This window comes from Miscanthus floridulus, chromosome 5 (assembly GCF_019320115.1).
Source record: "Miscanthus floridulus cultivar M001 chromosome 5, ASM1932011v1, whole genome shotgun sequence".
NCBI classification, from domain to species: domain Eukaryota; kingdom Viridiplantae; phylum Streptophyta; class Magnoliopsida; order Poales; family Poaceae; genus Miscanthus; species Miscanthus floridulus.
The window spans coordinates 148,084,097-148,106,193 of record NC_089584.1 but is presented as its reverse complement, the minus strand read 5'-3'; the positions used below and the strand labels follow the sequence as shown (position 1 = coordinate 148,106,193).

At 50.5% G+C, this 22,097-nt stretch overlaps 2 protein-coding genes and 2 long non-coding RNA genes across 5 annotated transcripts; 3 read left to right on the top strand and 1 right to left on the bottom strand.

Moving 5' to 3' along the window:
* Positions 1 to 1,356: 1,356 nt before the first annotated feature.
* On the top strand, positions 1,357 to 4,719 carry LOC136451133 (cationic peroxidase SPC4-like). Its single transcript, XM_066451885.1, has 2 exons — positions 1,357 to 2,207; positions 3,939 to 4,719. The coding sequence occupies exons 1-2, from the start codon at positions 1,743 to 1,745 to the stop codon at positions 4,569 to 4,571; spliced, it is 1,098 nt and encodes a 365-aa protein (XP_066307982.1). The 5' UTR covers positions 1,357 to 1,742; the 3' UTR covers positions 4,572 to 4,719.
* A 1,100-nt stretch (positions 4,720 to 5,819) lies between these two features.
* On the top strand, positions 5,820 to 8,018 carry LOC136451134 (uncharacterized). Of its 2 annotated transcripts, none has more exons than XR_010758559.1 (3): positions 5,820 to 6,168; positions 6,978 to 7,048; positions 7,766 to 8,018. It is a non-coding gene; the product is annotated as an uncharacterized lncRNA (long non-coding RNA). The 2 variants fall into 2 exon arrangements; XR_010758560.1 differs by lacking the exon at positions 7,766 to 8,018 and adding an exon at positions 7,260 to 7,555.
* A 2,438-nt stretch (positions 8,019 to 10,456) lies between these two features.
* LOC136454081 (uncharacterized) lies at positions 10,457 to 12,619 on the top strand. The gene is made up of 6 exons (XR_010759116.1): positions 10,457 to 11,015; positions 11,107 to 11,304; positions 11,389 to 11,562; positions 11,637 to 12,026; positions 12,114 to 12,278; positions 12,504 to 12,619. It is a non-coding gene; the product is annotated as an uncharacterized lncRNA (long non-coding RNA).
* A 1,524-nt stretch (positions 12,620 to 14,143) lies between these two features.
* On the bottom strand, positions 14,144 to 21,049 carry LOC136455596 (flavonol sulfotransferase-like). Its single transcript, XM_066455553.1, has 3 exons — positions 20,721 to 21,049; positions 20,452 to 20,635; positions 14,144 to 14,890 (listed from the first exon to the last, which is right to left on the bottom strand). Exons 1-3 carry the CDS (start codon positions 21,047 to 21,049, stop codon positions 14,144 to 14,146), a joined length of 1,260 nt encoding a protein of 419 aa, XP_066311650.1.
* Between the last annotated feature and the right edge of the window lie 1,048 nt (positions 21,050 to 22,097).

Below are 22,097 nucleotides of genomic sequence, written 5' to 3'. Positions count from 1 at the left end.
GATGATGCAGCTTTTACGTATGTACTAATCATGTCTATATAGTTTGAGTAATTATTAGTCGTCGAAATCGACAAAGTTTGACCTTTTGAAACCTTAATTAACATACCTCATATATTTTGAAACAGAGGGAGCAGTACCTTGCTGTAATTCTAGACAGCTGCTTTAATTTTAATTTTTATTCTTCTTTTTTTTCATTTGGAATCTGAGTCAGTTAGTTGATGTAATGAGCTTGGGGTCAAAAAAAAAAAAACTGACAACCAAGAGAAAATAAAACTTACCATACCAACGCCCGAGACATGCATGCATGGAACAGCACTTTGGCCTTTGGAATCCTGGAAAGAGGAGAGAAATTTCGAGACATGCATGCATGGAACAACCTGCTTTAATTTACTGGCTGCTGCCTACAACAAGCCCATAACTGTAGGGCAATACTGTATCACACTCTGCTTTCTCAACAATGAATACGATACTGAGAACCTGTGCATGCATGCATGCTTAAGTGATCGATCGATCGATCGCGAGCAACTTTTATTTCTTCTTCTTGCACCGGTCCAGATGTACCGGCCTGGAAAATGGAAGGAACCTTTGGTAGGTGGATGGCATTACAAAAGAGGCTGCTAGACTGGACTGCTAGTAGCTTGCTAGCTCGCCAAGCTTACTCCTTTTTCATATATGATACAAAAAAATAAGTATCATCAGATTTATCAAGAAATATTATACTTATTTGGACTTGCGAATTCTGGCAGTATTTTGTAGATTAGACTTAAGTTTGAGATAATTTAACTTTGTTCTGATGTAGAATTGCCTTTATAACGAAGTAGTATACTACTATACCTTGGGTACAATGAACCATGCATCGGTGGTTGGTAGGTAAACCCCACCCAACAGAATAGGCTTCTACTTGCCTCCAAATCTCAAATTTATATAAAATGGTACTAATATTTATATATCACACTAAATAAATATCATTAAATTCGTTAAGAAAAATATTGTTATATAGTATTATACCTATTTGGATTAATAAACGGAGATAATATTATTATTAGAAAGTACCAGAAGATATTATCACTAGAAAATGCCATGTTGAAAAAGTAGGGGGGCATGTGAATGAAGTTACATGTACCACACGGCAATATTGAATATTGTTATAATATTAATTATACCTATTTAAGATAAATATAGTTTAACTTTAACCTTGAAAGTAGTATTTATTATATTAATTTGCCTCCAATCCGATGCGAGCATGCAGCCTGGTTCTGGTCCCGGGAGATACAGTGCCTAGCTAGACAGGTGGTTCTGGCCCAAGCATTTGGCGACGCTGCATCTGGTTCAGGCAACTTTACTACGTACGTGTGCTCGACCGAACAGCCCTGGGAGCCACGACATCGTTGCATTGGTTCGTACAGAGAAGAAAAATAAAATAAAAAACGTGGTCACAGGGAAGAAGAACAACAGCACAGCTCCACGTACGTGTACAGTACTGCAGTGTACATGCTAGCTAGCTGTTTCCTCGATCCATCGTCGTCTTGGAGTTTGACCAGCACCAGCAGCCACAAAGCCCTCTCCCGTCGTCGTCGTCTCTGTACATCTCCCACCTAAACCCACGGCCAACTTGCAGGACGCATGGCGGCAACCATGGCTATAAATGGAGGCAGCCGAGCGCGCAAGGCCTCCACACGCCGCCCTCCCTCGATCTGCCCACCTAGCTACCTACTAGCAGCTAGCCAAGGCACAGAGCAGCAATGGCGGTTACTTCTTCTCGGCGCCCTGCTGCTCTGCTGGTACTGGTAGCAGCAGCAGCAGCCGTGGTGGCCCTGGCGGCCGCCGGCGACGTCGAGCTGCTGGAGGGCAGGTACCCGCCGCTGGCGCCGGGCCTGTCGTTCGACTTCTACAAGAAGAGCTGCCCGAAGGCGGAGTCCATCGTGAAGGAGTTCCTGTCGTCGGCGGTGCGGCAGAACGTGGGGCTCGCCGCCGCGCTGATCCGGCTCCACTTCCACGACTGCTTCGTGCAGGGCTGCGACGCCTCCGTCCTGCTCGACTCCACGCCCACCCAGCCCAGCGAGCAGCTGTCGCCGCCCAACCTCACGCTCCGCCCGGCGGCGTTCAAGGCCGTCAACGACATCCGCGCCCGCCTCGAGCAGGCGTGCGGCCGCGTCGTCTCCTGCGCCGACATCGTCACGCTCGCCGCCCGTGAATCCGTTGCCCTGGTACGTGTAGTACGCGTCGTCTACGCGATTGCTTTCTTTGCTTTATATATTCATCTGCGCACAGTAAATAAAAGTCGTCCAATCATATGCATATATGTTATACTCTCTTGACTGTTGAGGCATGCATCCCACACACACGTACTTACTTTTCCTTCTTGTTATAAACACACACACGCACACCCCATGTTATGCCGTGTGGTACATGTAACTTCACATGGATGGCCCTACTTTTTCAACATCAACATGGCAAGAATATGTGTAGTGGAACAAAAAAAAACTACTTTTTTGTTATGCCGTGTGGTACATGTAACTTCACATGGATGGCCCTACTTTTTCAACATCAACATGGCAAGAATATGTGTAGTGGAACAAAAAAAAACTACTTTTTCGGTACAAAAGTGTTTGCATATATATCTTCAATTACTATCTAGAGTCGAAGCACTTAATAAAGGACTAAAGGAGCCATGCTTTGCGGCTCCAGTTTTTCAGTTCAAAACAGCTCCGGCTCCGATCCACAGAGGTTGTTGCAGGAGTTGGAGCCATTCCAAACTGGCCATGGTTTGTCACGAGTTTTTCTCGTAGTTTAGACATGACATGGTCATATGCATCCAACCACTATTTTCCATCAGAATATGTCCATGTAATTTATTAAGACAAGACAATGACCAAAAAAAAAATCTTTCGAGTGACTTTAATACTTTTAAACAAAGGAAAATAAAAGTAATGGTAGCTACTTTTATGAAAGTTTTAAAATTTAATATGAAGTAATCAGGCCTTTGCATTGTAACTGGGGTGATAATATTAGTTGAACTTAATTTTACAGAACTACATAAGTATTTGGCATACTGTGTCATAAAAACCTACAGCTTGTAGTAAGCTTTTCACAAAGCCACAACAACTTTTGTACTGCTCATAAATGTTTTTTTTTCCACTAATTTGTGTTTTTTTTGCGAGGAGTTTCTAATAATAACGAGATACGTATTAATTATAGTGAGCACCTAGTTTACCTGTATATTTATGAGCCGGCCAATGGCACGGGTCAACGCAAAAGGTTGAGGCTTTGTTTAGTTTATCGTGTAAAATTGTTAGATGTCACATCGAGTGTTATACAGGGGTGTTGCATGTAGTGTTCGGATACTAATACAAAAACAAATTACAGAATCCGTCTTTAAAGAGCGAGACGAATTTATTAAGTCTAATTAATCCGGCGTTAGCACATGGGTTACTGTAGCACTTTATTGTAAGATCATGGATTAATTAGGCTTAAAAGATTCGTCTCGCAAATTACTCGCAAACTGTACAATTAATTATTATTTTAGTTTATATTTAATACTTAATGTAGGCATCAAAACATTCGATGTGACAGAATATAAAGTTTTTTTTTTTTTTTTGAGAAACTAAACCAGGCTGAATGGTCTGGTCTCCGTTGTATTCGTCGCTTTGAAAATGCAGCGGCAAAGTACAGTACTAGGGCAGTTGCAGTGGCAGATGAAACGTACGTGTCACTATCTCCCCACGTGGCTGGATTATGGGGCTGCTGCAGCTAATAACTGTGCACGGTCCTTGGTCGTCGATGTCGGCTAGCAGCAACCATCGTAGTCATCATCTTCCTGATATCACTTTATTATTAACTAATTATGAGTGTAATTGTCAGAGTTGTTAACTGACAGCAGCCACTTTTGATCATCATCAGCTCATCATGCTTTATTATATAATTATATATGCATGCAGGGTGGCGGTCCGGCGTACAAGGTGCCGCTGGGCAGGCGAGACGGGCTAGCGGCGGCGTCGAACGCGGCCGTCCTGGCGGCGCTCCCGCCGCCGACGTCCAAGGTGCCAACGCTCCTGTCCTTCCTGGCGAAGATCAACCTGGACACGACGGACCTGGTGGCGCTGTCCGGCGGCCACACCGTAGGCATCGCGCACTGCAGCTCCTTCGGCAACCGTCTGTTCCCGACGCAGGACCCGACGCTGAACAAGTTCTTCGCGGGGCAGCTGTACGGGACGTGCCCGACCAACACGACGGTGAACACCACGGTGAACGACGTCCGGACGCCCAACACCTTCGACAACAAGTACTACGTGGACCTGCTCAACCGGGAGGGCCTCTTCACGTCGGACCAGGACCTGCTCAGCAACGCCACCACCAGGCCTCTGGTGACAAAGTTTGCTGTTGACCAGAACGCCTTCTTCGAGCAGTTTGTATACTCGTACGTCAAGATGGGGCAGATCAACGTGCTCACGGGGTCCCAGGGACAGGTCCGCGCCAACTGCTCCGCGCGCAACGCCGGCGCTGCTGGAGATGAGCTGCCGTGGTCCGTCGTCGAGACCGTCGTCGACGCCGCCGGCAGCCTCGTGCTCTAGATCGCATCGATCGTGAACAACAAACGGGAGAAAGCTAGCTAGCTGTTTGAAGCTTGTTTTTTCTTAAGTCTCCATCCAGTCCATACGCATGTTGTAACAAATAAGCAGCTAGTGATCGATTGGAAATAGAAAGCTTGTGTTCATATGCTTCATGGCCTCATGGGATCGGATGATGTCATGATGATCATTATTATTACATATATATTTAATATAGATAGATATAGTACAAAAACGACGACGACGTCGATCTATGGCATATATTGGAACTAAACTGTGCGTGCCCGGCCGGCGAATGAATCTCATCTCATCTGCCGAGCCCCTAGAGCGATGAATTTGAGCTGAGGCAGCATACCATGGCGAACAAGCCGCACGCGATGGCGAGGGCGAGGGCGCCGCACGCCACGAGCGCCGCCCAGTGGCTAACGGAGAGGGCTTTGGCGAAGCTCAGGCCGAGGAGCAGCGCGCTGACGGACAAACCCATCACGGCCCCGACGCACTGAAACGCTATGTCGCGGGAACTCAGGTAGTCGGCCGCCGGATCGGGAATCGCCAGCTGGACGCCGCCGCCCGCTTCTTCTTCTTCTTCTTGCTGGGGCAGCACCTGCTGGTTATTCAACGCGCCGCCGCCGCCGCCGCCGCCGCCGTTCTCCAGATCCATATTGTACATCGTTGATATATATTTTGAGTTTGTTGTGCTGTTATTTAAAAAGCAGATTAAACTCCATCGGTCCTCACAAAAATACGGCACGCCTGCCCGGATCGACGATCCATAATCTTCCGCTCCGTCCGTCGTGAGAACTAACTAACTGTGGGCCGCCGTATGCAACGGCCCGCAAACAAGCCCAATTCCTAGAGGCCCGCGTTATGCATCCACCCTTGTCACCTCCTTGCAACGAGAAGAAACCGGAACATGTAGGAATTTTTTTACCAGAATAATATTTATTTAAATAAACAATTGTAGGTTTAGATGTTACTTTTAACAAATAGTGCTAGCAGATCTAGCATCTTATCGGCAGTTGAATATCCGATATCAGAGGCCGATAAGCTGACGTGGCAGCCGACTTGCACCTCGTCGTCCGATTAGGCCTATCGTCTCATGGTGCGGTGCGGCGGACAGGGCGGGGAGACCCGGTCCTTTGGTAATCTGAAAGACCCTCATCCTTGACGTGACACGTGGCTTTGCATCAATCCTAAATCCACCGCTCGCAACTCGCATCTCCGTTACCAACGCACACGGCGTTACAGACCTTTGCCTTCCATCGGAAGCCACCGAGATGGGCCACCTAGGGGTCGCCGTGCTGGAGGCCGCCGCAGGCTCGGGCGTGGCAGAGGTTGAGCGGAGGCCGTCGGTACGCGGGATCGTCTGTGGCGGAGCTCGAGAGGAGGCGGGGTCGCCGTGCCGGCGCCCACGGGCCGACAGCAGGAGGCGGCGCTCTGCCCGATCTGCCTGGAGCCCGGCCCCGCGCTTCGCGGACGTGCCGGTGTGCCTGCTCGCCAGCCGCCGTGACCCGCGAGCTCGATAGCCTGGGCGTCGACGTCGACGCCGACGCACTCCGCCTGCTGGCACACCGTCTTCGACAGCCACCTCGGCGCCGTGGTATGCCCGCGGGCTTAATTGGGAAGCCTCAAAAGCCACTCCATTGACGTAGAATCGTAGATGATACCTGATCCGTAGCTTCTTTCTGCTATACATCGATGATACCTGATCCGTATCATACACCACATTTCTGCCGATGGAACGTGATCTCCCACACTGCCTTCAAAACAGATTACTCTTACCTCTTTGCAAGATTTGGAAAACTAAGCTCTCACAGATTACAAGTGAACATACGCCAACTTGATCACACTAAAAATAGACTTTATATTACACTGGCAAGACCATTTATTTATTCCTTCCAATCCAGAACAGCTTTCTTTGTTCTATGTTTGTCCTCAAGTCCAATGTCTAATTGACTCTGGTTTCTGAGTTGAAGTAATGGAAAGTCTGACTAAATCGATAAAATGGCATGTTAACAGGCACATCAAATCTAATTAACTGAGGCCATGTTTAGTTCCCACGATTTCAAACTTTGGCACTATGCAAAAAGAAGATTCCCCGTCACATCAAACTTGCGGTACATGCATGGAGTACTAAATGTTGACGAAATAAAAAACTAATTGCACAGTTTAGTTGTACTTTGCGAGACGAACGTTTTGAGCCTAATTAGTCAACAATTGGACAATTATTACCAAACAAAAACAAAACGACACTGTAGCAACAGTGTCGCTACAGCGATTCGGCCGGCGCCAAATCGGCCGAACTAAACGCGGCCTGAATTCCTTTCATCTGTCACCAATATGTGCTGCTTGCACTAGTATCACTTTTGTCACTAGATGAGCTGAAACACTTCCACTAATTTGACACAGTTACTACTCCATTGTGGTGCACAGAGTCGACTCCCAGTCTCCTATATAAAGAGCCGATGCCCCTCTCCAAGGTACATACAAATTGATAGTTCATTATTGCGTGGAAGTTTCAGTTTGGGTTAATTTTGAACTAGCCTATAAATATTCACATGCATCAATCAATAATGACAGCTCTCTTTATCTAATTGGAGGGTTGATCAAGAAAGGTCTGTCTGCTTTTGAGCCATGCTATAATTTTCCATTCTAATAAAAAATCACTTCAATGTTTTTGATTGTCAATAGTCAATTTCTCGTGATGGACGAATACATTGTTTTTGGCCCACTTTGTTCTCGATCAATAGTTAGTGGCTACAAGTAGAACAAGTTGATAGTTCTCTTCCTGCGGAAAGGCAAGGTGAAACATTGTCTGAATATTTTCCCCTTATTTTACTCTTACCTAGTTCTCTACTGGGTTTCCAAAATTTGGTTGATCAGATTTATTTTCCCCACTATTTCGTCACGATTTTATTTGCTGATATAGTCTTCTTTCTGAATGACTGACCTATAATGATTTCTGCAACTTAAAGTTTAGAGAGTGCAATGATAACAACTGTACTGTGTTAGTACCTTTGTGCATTTCCAAATGCTTCTGCATCAATCGTGGCATTTTTTTTTCTTGATTGCTGCTTGTTGGACCAAACCTCAGTCATGGCATGTTTGGACTCCGATTGCTAACTTTCCTGCTTGATGTAGGCAATTTGTCCATCTTTTACTTGTAAAATCTGATATAATTCATTGCGCTTTGATAGGTGGCACCAGCATTCTTTAGACCGAAGGTCATCACAACCCACTCGAACAAGCCGATTGCGCCGGGGCACCTGAAAGCAGTCTTCGCTATGTCCTCCTTAGCCATGAAAATTTGGTTATACCCTGCGTTGCCGTCCATGAAGTTAATAACCTTGTGCCCGGCTGCTGCATCTACTAACATATCGGCTATCGACATCGGATAACCATCCATGGGTGTGGCTTTATTCAGATCCCTGAAGTCAATGCAAACCCTTAGTTTTCCATTCTTCTTGTATACAGGGACAACATTCGATATCCATTCTGCATATCGGCATGGTCGGATAAACTTTGCATCCAGTAGCCTTTCAGTCTCCTTTTAATATCATCAAGCACGTTCGGATTGAATCTCCTTGGAGCTTGCTTAAAGGGCTGATATCCAGGTTTGATTGACAACCGATGTTCAACAATTGACCGGTCTAAACCAGACATCTCGTAGTATTCCCAAGAAAAGCAGTCTTTAAATTCTTTTAGTAAATCAATTAATTCCCGCTTATACTCTGGATCCAATTTAGCACTTACGTACGTTGGCCTAGGCCTATCTCCAGAAGCAATGTCCACTTCCTCTAATTCGTCGGCCGACGTGAAGCCATGTCCCAGTTTACCATCTGTACCATCTATTGAATTATCCATTAAACAAATTTTCAAAGCCGACTGCTTGGATCGGCTGTTGGCTTTCGCCATTGATTTTGAATTCTGATAGCAACAAAAAGGCCATTTGAATATTAGCCGATGGTTGCTTTCTATCGGCTATTTGCTTGACACGCCATACTTGAGTTTTACTGGATGCCTGAGCCTATTCCATTTCTTTATTCCTTAGGTGCTGCACCCTTCTCTTCTGGCTCCTTGTTAGTCCTCCGGGGCACCATTGGCCTTCCTGCCAAATGTATTCTTTCTTGTTGGTTTCTTCTTCATGATCAACCCAGTCTTGGTCAACAACTCTTTTCCCCAGCCGATCATGAATACTTTTATTTTTTTAGCACCGATCCATGTTATTATGATGATGTGAGTCCTGGACATGGATAGACCGGCGGTTGATTTGAGATTGCCTAAATCCCCAATAGTGATTGCTGCATTCTGGACAGTCATGTCTGGTAGGCAATTTCAAATCTTCGTTCCAGCAATATCTGAAGAAAGGGCAATTCCAGTGCGATTCGGCTTGCCTCCTTTCATACCTTTCTTCTTCCAGTTTACGCTGGTATTCTTGATCCTCTAACCATCGCTAATAATCTTTTTCCTTCTACCGCTGCCACTTATTCAACAGGATCCAAGATGTAACTCGCGGCTTCATCGCTCCACTCTTCGATGTTTCTCCTTACTCATATCGGCTCTTCTGCTGATCACGACGTCGTCTAATCTCTTTGCATTCATCAATCGATATTTGCATCTTGGGATCAACTGTTCCAGTTTCTCTTGATTTAGCCGATGTTAGAACCTTAGTTTTTCCTTTGAATAGCCCAACATCAACCATATTTTGATCTCCTGGGAAAGGATTATCATCTACTTTCATCTTCCGAGGCGTATTGAACTTGAGCCTCCCTTGCTGAATAGCTCTCTGTATGTGCTGCTGGAAAATTCTGCATTCATTGGTGGAATGAGAAGTAACATTATGAAACTTGCAGAACTTCTTATTCTTCAACTGTTCAGGGGGTAACATAACATGATTCTCTAGTAATTTGATCTGGCCCTTCTCAAGTAAGAAGTCAAAAAGCTTGTCCGATTTCGTGACATCAAAGTCATAGCTCTCCTTAACTCCTCCTCCCCAAGGATTTGGCATCATTACTGTCTTCTTGCCCCAATTTCATTTAGCTACAGCAACCTCCTCTTCTTCATCTTCATAGCTGTCTTCAATTGAGAAAAGCTGCTAGGATAAGTTTCGGCTATTGTGGTGCTCTTCTGGATTCGGGTATCTCTGCGCATACTCTGGAATTGGCTATTGAGCGCTGCTACCCGTTGAGCCAATTGTCCTAAGTTGTCAAACTCTTGTCCTAGCAGCTTTTCTTTCCACATTGACAGCATTCCTTGAACGGCTAAAGCAGCTAGCTGATCATCGACCAAGCTCAATGAGAAACACAGATTCTTAGTCTCTCGGAATCTCTGAAGAAACTCAGTGCCCGATTCATTAGTCCTCTGTCTCATGGTTGTCAAATCAGTTATTTTCTTCTCTCCAGTCCCAGTGTAAAAATATGTATGAAACTTCTTCTCTAGGTCGGCCCAATTGGTAATGGAGTTGACTGGTAATGACGAGAACCAAGTGAAGGCCGGCCCTAACAGGGACGAGGAGAAGAAACAAACTCGATGGGCATCCTCAACTAATGCTTCACCCAATTGTGTAAGATACCGACTGACATGTTCTATTGTGCTTGTACCGTCTTGACTAGTGAACTTGACGAACTCTGGAAGTCTGTAATTTGCAGGAAGAGCGACCAAATCATACCATTCTGGATATGAGTGTTTGTACGAAGAAGTCATTCCTTTTGGTTTTAGACCGAACTGATTCTTTATTATCTCGGTCACCTTGAGCAGCAACTCGTCAACCTACGAATTTGGATTTCTCGGTACTTGCTGACCCATCTGTGGATTTGGTATCATGTGGATGGTGTTATAATCCGTGCCATAGTGATAGCCTTGTGGAATCTCAATCTGTTGGGTCCTTCGCTGGCTTGCTGCTTGAAGTCTCTGATTATAGACATAAGGATCTATATCTCTATAGATCCTTTGAATTGATGGTGCTATCTTCTGAGCCGACAATGGTATGTGGCCTGATGTGCCAAAATCGATCATCTGGTTTTAACTTTGCCCCGACGGCTGCTGCACATGCTGTACTGACGGTTCAGGATTGTATTGTATCTGATTTGTAGCAGTACCCGGAGTTTGTTCAGATGGACCTTGAAGTGTTTGGACGTCACCATTACCAGCTGGTGCTGCTTCTTGATGCCTGGTACTGACTTGATTAGTCCCTTGAGTCGACGGATCTAGAATATTATAACAAGTCGATCCAACCTGACCAACTAGAATTCCATGAATTGCCTCTTTCATGGCGTTGTGAAATGCGTCAACGAAAGCTTCATTGCGGCTTGATATGGCATCACGAACATACTTGTCTATGACTTGAAAGAGGAGAGGTGGGAGCCGGCTTGGTCGTGGGACAGGTACAAGCTCGGCTCGAATGACGAGCAGGACAACAAGCAGGAGCGGGTTTTGGCGGACTTTTGGGTAAGTGTCTCATAACATAGCTCAATACATCTCCTCCATTGCTTAAGTCTTTTATTGAAATAATGAACGGATACATCGTGTTTGTATGCAGAGGTACTTCAAGGCCGAAGAAGGTAGAGAGACCCTGGCGGATCAGACGGCACACAGAGCCTGTAAGAAGTACGTCGGCAACATGATTCATGAGGAGCGACTCTAGGCCCACGTCGACTACTACAGGACCATCAAGAAAGAGCCCCTCAACAAAAACGGCGCAAGAAATGTGGCGCTGACCAAGGAGCAGTACCTTTAAGTAGGTGAATAATATTGATTCGTTTTAAGATTTAGTAGGTCCAGAATTGATCTTCTTATATGTCAAACACTTGATGATGTGTAGGTGCCGGCCTCGTGGTGCATGTCGCATAGATCGGCATGGTCGAGGATCATGGACAGGTACCTTGACCCGGCGTACATCGCAAAGCACGAGCAAGGCAAGCGAAAGCGGGCACTAAGGACTGCTCCAACTCACCACCAAGGCAGCCGCAACCTCCCCGCATTCAAGCGAGCACTTGTACGAGATGTCATTTATCTATTCCAACACTCAATTTTGCCTCATTTCTAATCATCTTGCCGTCTTTCTCGCAGGAGGTGGCACACCCGGACGTGCCAGTGTCGGAGTTTGGGGCATGGGCTGTGTCCCACATGGGCCCGGTGAAATTCGGTGTCGTCTTCAACCCGGAGGCCCCTGCCCAGGCTTACTCTGACCCGAGCGTCCACGCTAAGGTCAGAGACTACACGGAGGCGGTTAGGGCGCTCCGTGGCTCATATCACAATGTGAGCACTGAGCCCCTTGAGACATAGGTGATCATGAGGCTGGGGCAAGGCAGGAAGCATGGGCGGTTGTGGATTGCAGACGGCGTCGACTCCTCGAGCTCTGCACCCTCTCTCTCCGACGTGAGGGCACGGAGCACGGCCAGAAGCCTTCCCATACGTGCACGGCCTACTCCAACACTATCGCGGGTCGACGAACTTCAGGTAATTTCAGTTTCACTCGTCGTACATTGAACGTTACACACATTGATCAGATTTGCAATACTGAAACATGTGATTGAAACACTGCAGACCGAGCTGGCAGAGACAAGGGAGACGCAAGCGCACCTGACCGCAGAGCTGGAGGCCACGAAGAAGCAGATGGCGGACATGTATCAGATCATGCAAACCATCGGGCAAGCATCGGATGTCCAAGTGCAGTTGCCAGCTCCAGCTCCGGTTCGACACTTCACTCCTGTGAGTATGAAAGTTTAATGCGTTCGTGCCGTTGAGATTGTCGGCCTTCGTGCCGTTGTGATTTTCGGCCTTCGTGCCGTTGGGATTGTCGGCCTTCGTGCCGTTGGGATTGTCGGCCTTCGTGCTGTTGTTTCTTACAGGTTGGAAACCTCCCCGTGCAGGGGAGGTGCTGTCGAAATTTTCAATTTTGAGTCTAACACATGTAATCTCTTCTCTTTTGTGCAGCCTCCGTCGGCGGGTTCAAACAATCCCGCTAGCGTGTCACCGGCGGCTGATCACGTCAACCCTTCGCCGCAGTCCGGTCCTTCACCGATGTCCAGGGGGCCACACCTGCAGTTCCGTCGCTGCAGTAGGGATGTTGAACTTTGTGATGTTGAACTTGTAATAATAAACTTGTGATGTTGAACTTTGGTGCATTTGTGATGGATTTTCGATGGATTTATTAAATATGCATGTGCTTGTGATATATAATGCATGTCGGTGATATATATATTGTCTGTTACAATGGAATGTAAAAAAAATTGCAATTCTCGGGGTCTTTGCCGAGTGCCATGGGCAAGGCACTCGGCAAAGTTTTTTCAAAAAAAAAAAATCTTTGCCGAGTGCCTCGCCGCGGCACTCGACAAAGTATTTTTTAAAAAAAAATCCAGAAATTCTTTGCCGAGTGCCTAAACAGGGACACTCGGCAAAGAAATTATTTAAAAAAAATAAAAAAACTTTGCCGAGTGCCTTTACAGGGGCACTCGGCAAAGTAATTTTTAAAAAAAAAATAAAAAAAACTTTGCCGAGTGCCTGGGCAGGGGCACTCTGCAAAGTACTTTTAAAAAAAAATAAAAAAAACTTTGCCGAGTGCCTGGGCTGGGGCACTCGGCAAAGTATTTTTTTTAAAAAAAATCCAGAAATTCTTTGCCGAGTGCCTAAACAGGGACACTCGGCAAAGAAATTATTTAAAAAAAATAAAAAAAAACTTTGAAGAGTGCCTGGACAGGGGCACTCGGCAACTAATTTTAAAAAAAATAAAAAAAAACTTTGCCGAGTGCCTGGGCTGGGGCACTCGGCAAAGTAATTTTTTAAAAAAATAAAAAAATATTTTGCCGAGTGTTGGGTCAGGCACTCGCAAAATAACCGTTAACGGCCGGCGCGCAACGGCCGAAAATATTTTGCCGAGTGCCGCCCCAAGCACTCGGCAAAATTGTTTTTTATTTTGCGGAGTGCCCCGATAAAAAGCACTCGGCAAAGACCCTTTGCCGAGAAAAATTTTGCCGAGCGGACTTTGCCGAGTGCAAATGGCTCTTTGCCGAGTGTAAAAACACTCGGCAAAACTGCGGCCTCCAGTAGTGAGAACAATATAATGAATTGTAGTTACAACTGGCTTTTGCAGGGGCAAACATTAGATTCAAGTTTTCTGGTTTAAATTAGGGACATGTTAAAAAATGACTGTTGCTAACCATGCTCTGATGATATGGTATCTGTTTTGTAATATGTATTTACAAGTTGGGTTTGTTTCAGAGTTCAAAAGAACGGATCATGAGAAATATACATGTATGAGATTGTCTGGGGAGGATGTGAGTCTGCCGGGTGAAATTTTTTGTCTGGGAAAAAAATGAGTCTGCCGGGTGAACGATTGCATTTGGCATTTTTTATGAGTAGAGATATATGCGGCAAGTCGGCAACTGATGGGTTCCAATGAGCGCTGGGAAATTACATGGCATCACCCAACAAACAATTAAAGCAACCATATTTATCTAGCAAAAGTAGAAATTTCATTTCCAAAACATGTAATGGATGACTTTTATTCATGCAAACATGGAAATACATATATAATATAAAAGCACACAAGAAAACATAGGAGAAATAGATACATATTAAAGCACGAGGCCAGATCCTTTGAGCTTCTCTTCAACGATGCAATCTAACTTTCTCCCCATCTCCTTGCTTATGTGATTCGCCCAATCACCCACCATTCCTTTCCTGAAATACGATGACTTCTCAATAACAGTGTTGGCAAGCATAGTAAATCTTCCTGTTTGGTTCTCAGGCAAGCTACTAAGCTTCTCAAAACTGCACAACCTCACCAACTGCTCTGGTACCCCATCCTCCTCTTCCCTGATACTAAATGGAGCACCAAGGAACGATGCAAGCCTTATGACATGCTTTATAGGCTCTAAGATCATATCCTCATACTTGAGGAAAAGAACCTTATCAGATCTTGCAATGCTTTCCCTCCAGTACTCGAGGTAATGGCCCCAACAAGGTTCATGGTCAGAGAAACCTTCGGAGAACATGTTAAACGCTGTTTCCAAGTCAATATGACATCCAATATGCACCTTATTATAGAAGTACCACCAAGACACAAATGCATCCTTAGGGTCTCGACACATGTACACAATCCGACAACCAGAACTGACTGTAGACTTCGGGAGCAGTGAAAGGGGCATATGGGTGGAAAGAAGCCTTGGGGATGGGAGTGTCTCTAAATAGGTGAGGTTACCTTGGATAGGTGCCTCTATGAATGGTAACACCTCCTGAGGATGGCGAAAGAGAAGAGGGTGGTGGTCAAAATCATACTGGGAGCGGTTGGTGACTGCGAAGACGAGGGACGAAGTTTGAAGCTATTTTGGGCACGCAGTATGCTCTCAGCAGCACAGTTTTCAAAGGAAATGGCTTCAGAGGATCCTTTTGTGGCACTTTCATCCTCGACTTGTGACATATAGCTCAACTACTTGGAGTTTTGCAGTCTCTCGCTAGCTAGAATGGATTGGATGGGCAAGAGAGAGATACGGCTGCAATCCTGCCTCGCAGGGCACAATAAATAGCACAAGGTCCCTGGCATTCTACCGGAAAATGGAATAGATGGACAGCGGAGGTAGGTGTACACTTTTTTTTGTTGGTGGAATCCAGTGTGATAGCGAGCGTGTTTTTCTATAGCTAAATAAATAAAATATAAACCTCGTGATTGGCGAGTGTACTGTACGTGTTTTTCTAAGCAAAAAGGATATATATATATTGAAGAGAAAATGAGACGCCTCCACTAGCATTCGGTAATAGAAAAAGTCCACATTATCTCCCTTAACTTTTACGATAGCCCATTTTTTTTTCTCCCTGAACTGCAAAACCGGGCAAAACACCTCCCTCAAGTTTTAAAACCGTTCATCTTACCTTCCTGGCCATGTTATAAGCGATTTTAAAGGCGGTTTTGTCTTTTTCATTTTTATTTATTTTGGCTGAATTTTTTAAAAATCATAGTAAATCATAGAAAAATCATAAAATAAAAAATTCAATTTTATTGGACTCCACATGAATAGATCTACACAGTGAATATATAATATGGTATGTTTTATTACAAAGTTTTTGTTGTGACTTTAGATCTATGTTTTTCTGTAATTAATTGGAATAATTCATAGCTGCAGTTTTGTCGGGTACCGCGAGAAGGGGTACCCCAAGCAAGACCCAAAAAAGCAACTGCTTACACTTCGTAAAGATCGAAACCAGCTAAACGCTGCTGGCCTCGGCCGATTCTCCGACTCGCCCGAGGCTCCAAGGGCCTCGGCCGATTCTCCGACTCGCCCGAGGCCCATCGCCGCAGGCCTCGGCCGATTCTCCGATTCGCCCGAGGCCCCCTCGCTACCGACCCCGAGCGATTCCCCGCCAAAGGCCACGGCCGGGCCACCGACCCTCCGTCTCGCGCAAGGCAGGCTCGGCAGCACTCCGCCGCCTCTTCCTTCTCCCGTCCCTCTGACAAAACGTCGTGTCACATCAACTCAGCCGACTGCTGCCCCTGACGACAACGGCATGCTCACCACAGTACAGCAGAATGGCCGATGGGACAGGAGGCAGGACTGGGCAGGGGTTACCCGCCACTGTACCATCCACCGTGCGCATGGTTGACGCCCATGCCGCACTATGCTGCCAACTCCTGCTCCGAGGACAACGCAGCATGGGGAGCCACGCCTGGGCTACTGTGGCCTCGGAATCAGTACCCAGGACCAATAATTCCCTCCGAGGCCTCGGCAGGTTACTTCACGGGCTCGGCAGCCTGAGGGCCCATGACCGCCGAGCCCCCCACGATGGCTCGGCCTCGGCATCTGCAGAGCCGCTGCTCCCTGCGACGTCATTACACGGTGACCAGCACGTCGCCCGTCATGTCCTGCATCAGGCTGTACTGGAGCCCCACGACGCACAAGATCGAGTATGACCGGCGCGTCACTTCGGCACGACAAGGACACGACAGGGACGGGGCCACTCCGACGACCATGCCACAACAGTGGCCGGCTACAGGGCTCGGACACGCCACCCCATTTTTAGAACGCTATGTAGCAACATATGTAGGTTCCTGGTTCTCCCTTGGAGTATAAAAGGGAAGGACCGGGGCCATTTCAGAAGGGGGAGGAAGACACCGATAGAACGAGACACTTCCACTACGCTGCTTGAGAACAACGCCTCAAACAGCCCGCACCACCCTCGCCGAGACCTGGGGCTAGCCCTCTCTCTCTCCTAGCTTGTAACCCCCTACTACGAGCACTCCGGTGCAAGGAATACAAGATCAATCTCTCAGACTGGATGTAGGGCCTCGATTGCCTGAACCAGTATAAATCTTGTGTCTTTTTGCATCACCATCCGGGATTAGGGGCACGCAGCACAAATTCACTCATTGGTTGAGGGACCCCTGGTTCCAAAGCACCGACAGTTGGCGCGCCAGGTAGGGGGCGCCTGCGTGTCAGCTTCGTCATCCTAGCAAATTCCGGATGGCAGACCCCGTACGACCATTGCGTCTCGGCACCGTAGTTTGGTTCGGGAGCCTAGAGTTCATGTCCCTAGGGCATGAGTACGACATGGTGCTCCTCACTCCTCGAGCCCCGCCGTCCGACGATGAAGTGGCGCCCCGGCGGCCCAGGCGCAGGCGGCGCCCGGGCGGCCGCGCTCGCCGCGCTCGCCAGGCACGACGCGAGCAAGGCCACCCCGACGCTACGCGAGCCCAGGGCGCCGCGCCCTCCCCCGCCGATGCCCTACGACCAGCTGTTGGTACGGGGTCCCTGGCTGGGGACCTGTCTGGCCTCAGCCTGGACGAAGGAAAATCGCCGGTGGCTCGCGGCGACGCCCGGTCGTCTAGCTCCGCTCCACCACTCCCTGAAGAGCCGACCCGGGCGGGGCAGAGTATGGAGACGGCACCGTCCCCATACCCCTTCGGGTTAGGAAATGCCGCCGCCTCTTACGCCTACGCTTACGCTGCCACTCACGAGCACCCCTCGGAACGCCGCCAGCGCTTCGCTCTCGACCTAAGCACCCGCTCCGACTCGTCGGACGAGGACGAGGCTTGGCCCAGGGTGGATTTCTCCGAACTCCACAACCCTGGGGCTTTGCGCCAATTCTTGGCCGCGAGCGACTACTGTCTCGGCTACTCCGACTCCGACAATGAAGGACGAATGGCCACCACATCCGGGTGGCCTGGTCGGCCGTAGGACACCCAAGGACGAATGGCCAAGTAGAGCGTGCCAACGGCATGATCCTGCAAGGCCTTAAGCCAAGAATATTCAATCGGTTGAAGAAGTTTGGCAAGAAATGGCTTGCCGAACTCCCGTCAGTCATCTGGAGCCTAAGGAATACCCCGAGCAGAGCCACGGGATTCACGCCGTTCTTCCTGGTCTATGGAGCCGAGGCCATCCTCCCCACTGACTTAGAATACGGTTCCCCGAGGCTGCAGGCGTACAATGAACAAAGCAACCGCACTGCCCGCGAAGACGCCCTCGACCAACTGGAGGAAGCCCGAGACGTCGCGCTGCTACACTCAGCCAGGTACCAGCAAGCCCTACGACGCTACCAAGCCCGGCGCATCCAAAGACGAGACCTGAAGGTGGGCGACCTGGTGCTGAGACGGAGGCAGAGCAACAAGGGCCGCCACAAGCTGACCCCACCCTGGGAAGGGCCGTACATCGTCGCTCAAGTGCTGAAGCCCGGGACCTACAAGTTGGCCAACGAGAAGGGCGAAATCTTCACAAACGCTTGGAACATAGAACAGCTACGTCGTTTCTATCCTTAAAATTCCAAACGTTGTTTACATTGTTTCTCGAAATACAATAAAGAAGCGTTCTTAGTTGTTATAATCCTTCGAGGAACCCCCCTTAGGGGCTCGACGTCACCATAGCGCTATAAGGGAGACTCGGCTCTGCCTCTGCAAAGCCGAGCCTCCCTCGGGGGCTAAAAGGGGGGGGAACCCCCTAAGTCCCGAAACCCCCTAAGTCCCGAAACCCCCTAAGTCTCGAACACCGTTTGTTAATGGTCTTTCAAAAAATTTCTACGCCAAACTCTCTCGCGCTCCGACGGGACCTTCACAAGGAACCCAGAGACCAAAAGTTTGTCTAGAGGCCAAAGGGCCGGTCGAGTCGTGAGAACAGCCTACGCCTCTGGGCTACGGCAGCTCCCTCACCACCCTTCGCCGAAAGACGGCTTAGGTCCCGAGGGATTTCTTTGCGGGTCCCCAAGATCGAGACAGAGGGCACAGGCTCGGAAGTAGAACAGAAAACGGTTAAAAGACGCACGTACGCAAATACTTTAAAGGCCTCGACGGCCACCAAGACGTCACGGTATCACAACTAACCCAATCCGGTTACATGACCCCTTTTGGGCCCAGATCAAAGCTCAAGGACCGGCGGCCGGCGCGGGAGGGACCACCTCTTCTTCAAATAGACGGGCCAGCGCTGCGCCAGGTGCCTCGGCCGCCTCCAACAGCTTCACGACCTCCGCATCCGCCTCCTCGTCATCTTCTGGCAACACGTAGCCGTCGCTGACAGCCTCGAGGTTGATGGCGTAGTGCGAAGAGACGACGGCCAGGGCGCGCTTGACACCCGTGTGCAACGCCCCCCGGAGCCTCTCGTGGACGCGGCCGCTCAACGCAATCAGGCGGCTCCCAAGGGAGCTGGCTGATTGGACCTCCTCGACGTCTAGGGCCTCGCAGGCGGTACGAACGGCGCTGCACAGCGCCTCGTGCTCCCGGACCTCAACATCCAGCGCCGCTTGCGCCGCGACGGAGGCCTCAGCCGCCTGGGAAGCCTCTTTCTCCAGATCTACGTCGCAACGAGGGACAGGAGTCAAACGCGAACAAGAACAAATGGAGCAAGGAACACAGTTCAGCAGAACTTACCCTCGGCCTTGTTCTTCCAGGCTGAGACCTCGACCCGAGAGGCCTCGGCCGCCTTGGTAGCCTCTGCCAAGGCGGCCTTCGTCGCCTGATGCTCGCTCTGCTCCGCACCCAGCTGCCCGGCTGTGGCCTTTGCAGAGGCCGTCGCTTCTTGGGCCCGAGACCTGAAGGAGTCTCGCTCCTCCTCCAGCTCCTTGATCTTCGCCACCAGGGGGGCAGCCTGCCCCTTAGCCGTGACCAGCTCGGCCTGAAGGTCAGCACAGCGAAGGCGGAGGTCCTCCACTTCCGCACTCCGCGCCGACAAAAGCCCCTGGGCGTCGGCAAGCAGGCCCCTCTGCCGCCGGAGCTGGTCCCAGATATCCCTCTCCCTTCGTAGGAACACCGATTTCCCAAGGGACCGGGTCTCGAGCTCCTAAAGAGGTAAAAAACGCACGTCAAACACTGCGACGACAACTCGGCACGAGACACGAAAGTACTCACCCGAGTGACACCAGGCAAGTCCCTTTCCATGACAGTCATCGCTGTCTGCAACGACCGCACGGCCAATTGGCGATACTCCTCGAGGGTATCCCAACGCCCCCCCTCGGCGACGTCCTCAAGGGCGAACACAGGCTCCCCCTCGGGATCAGCCTGGTCCCGCCAGAAAACACGCGGGAAGTTCCACCCACGGGGCTCGGGCCGTAGCGGGACAAGGGCCGAACTCCCCTCGGCAGGATCTGTGACTTGCTGCTCCACGGCACTGGCCGCCTCGGCGTCCGCCGCCTCCTTCCCTCGGGAAGAATCATCAGACGAGATTGTCTGAACCAGGGGCGGCGCCAAAGTTTGCCCCGCCTCCACCTCCATCGCCTCGGTCTCGACGGACCCGGGGGCTCTGGCCTCCGCCATCTCTACCTCGATGGCCCCGGAGTCCACCGCCCTGGCCTCGGAGGTCTTGGGCGCCCCGGCCTCACCCTCAATGGCCTCGGCAGTGCTAGACGCCCCAGCCTCCGTCGCCCCAAGACCCACGACATCGCGAGGCGTGGGCTCCTCCTCCTCCACTCGCCCCGCGGCCGCCTCGGCACCCTTTTCCTGGGCGGCCACCTCCTCCGAAACGGCCTCGCCCGACTCCGCGCCACGCTGCGCGTCAGCCTGCGCCTCCGCTGCCTGATGGGCGGAGGAGCTAACGTTCACCTTGAGCGCCTTACGGGGCGCCAAGGGAGGATCTTCCACCAGATGCGTCTGGCTGGAAACAAAGACACTCCCGAGGTCAGCGTGCGATCAAGAGGCAAACAAGAAGTACTACGGACTCCACCAGAAAAGACGCTTACCGCGAACGGGGATGCAGCCGCTTCGACACCACCTGCCTCCTCCGCAGCGGTGGCGGTGGTAGCGGCAGTGCGGCCTCGGTGTCCACCAATGCCAGCTGGCCTCCGTCGGTCCCCGGCACCTCCTCGACCCTTCGCGGAGACAATGGGGTCACCCCCACCGTCACCCGCTCCACCTCCACCGTTGAACCCGTCAGGCCGACGGCGCGCTCCTCCGACACCCGCGCCTCGGGCGTGTCGGCCTCATCCCCGGGACGGACCGCCGCTGGCCCCGGGACACCTCCTCCTCCTCCTAGGGGCGTCAGGCTCCTCGCCGGCGCCCCGGGTACCATCTCCCGGATGTCGGGGAGGTCTTCCAAACAGGCCGTCCCCACCTCGCGCCCGCCGCCGTCGCTCGAAGAATCCGACACCGACGACGAAGGAGACGGCTCCAACGGGAGACCGTCGAGCTTCTGACGCCGGCGGCGGGCGTCCAGCTTTTCGCGCGCAAGGATCTTCTTCGTACGCTTCGCCTCCTTGGCATCTTTCTTCCTCTTCTCCTCCTCGGCACGCGCCCTGTTCGCGGATCGCCGCCGGGCGTCCTCGGGAACGGGCGGCGGGGAGCCTCGCACGTCTCTCATCCCCTGCGAGAACGACGAAGTAAGACAACAGACAAAAAAGGCGAAAAACAAGAAGGCCGCGAAAGCCTCGACAACATCCAGCTTACCAGCGAAACATACCCCCGCGACGGGCGCATCGGGAACGGCATCAAGTCGTCGATCTTCGGCTTCCCGTCCACCGCTTCTCTCACCCGACGCAGGGTCTCGTCATCGGAAAGGGCGAAGGCGGACATCTTGACACCGACGATCGAATCGCCCGGGGTCATCTCGAACAGCCGCCGCCGCCGGGCCATCAGCGGCAACACCCTCCGGCGGTGAAAAGCCGCCACGACCACGGCCGCCGAAAGGCCGTGGTCACGCAGCTTCCGCAAGGCCCTCAAAAGCGGTTCCAGCCTGGGCTGATCGGCCTGGATGACGCCGTACCCCCACTTCTCCGGTTGACTCTCTACGACCCGCCCGGTATAAGGGGGAAGTCCTCCGCCGTCGTTGCGGAGGTAGAACCAGCCGTCATACCAACGACGGTTGGACGACGACAACTGGGCCGGGATGTAGAGGGACTGCCGGTCTTGCCGCACGTGAAGGGTGCAGCCGCCGGCCCTCTGCACCTTCCGAGCCCCCCTCGTCCCCCCCGGCTTGGTGGTGAACGTCGCTCGGAACAAGTGGAGCCACAACTCCCAGTGGGGAGCGATCCCCAAGTACCCCTCACAGACGGCGACGAAGATGGCCGCCTGCGCGATGGAGTTGGGGCTGAAATTGTGCAGCTCCACGCCATAATAGTGCG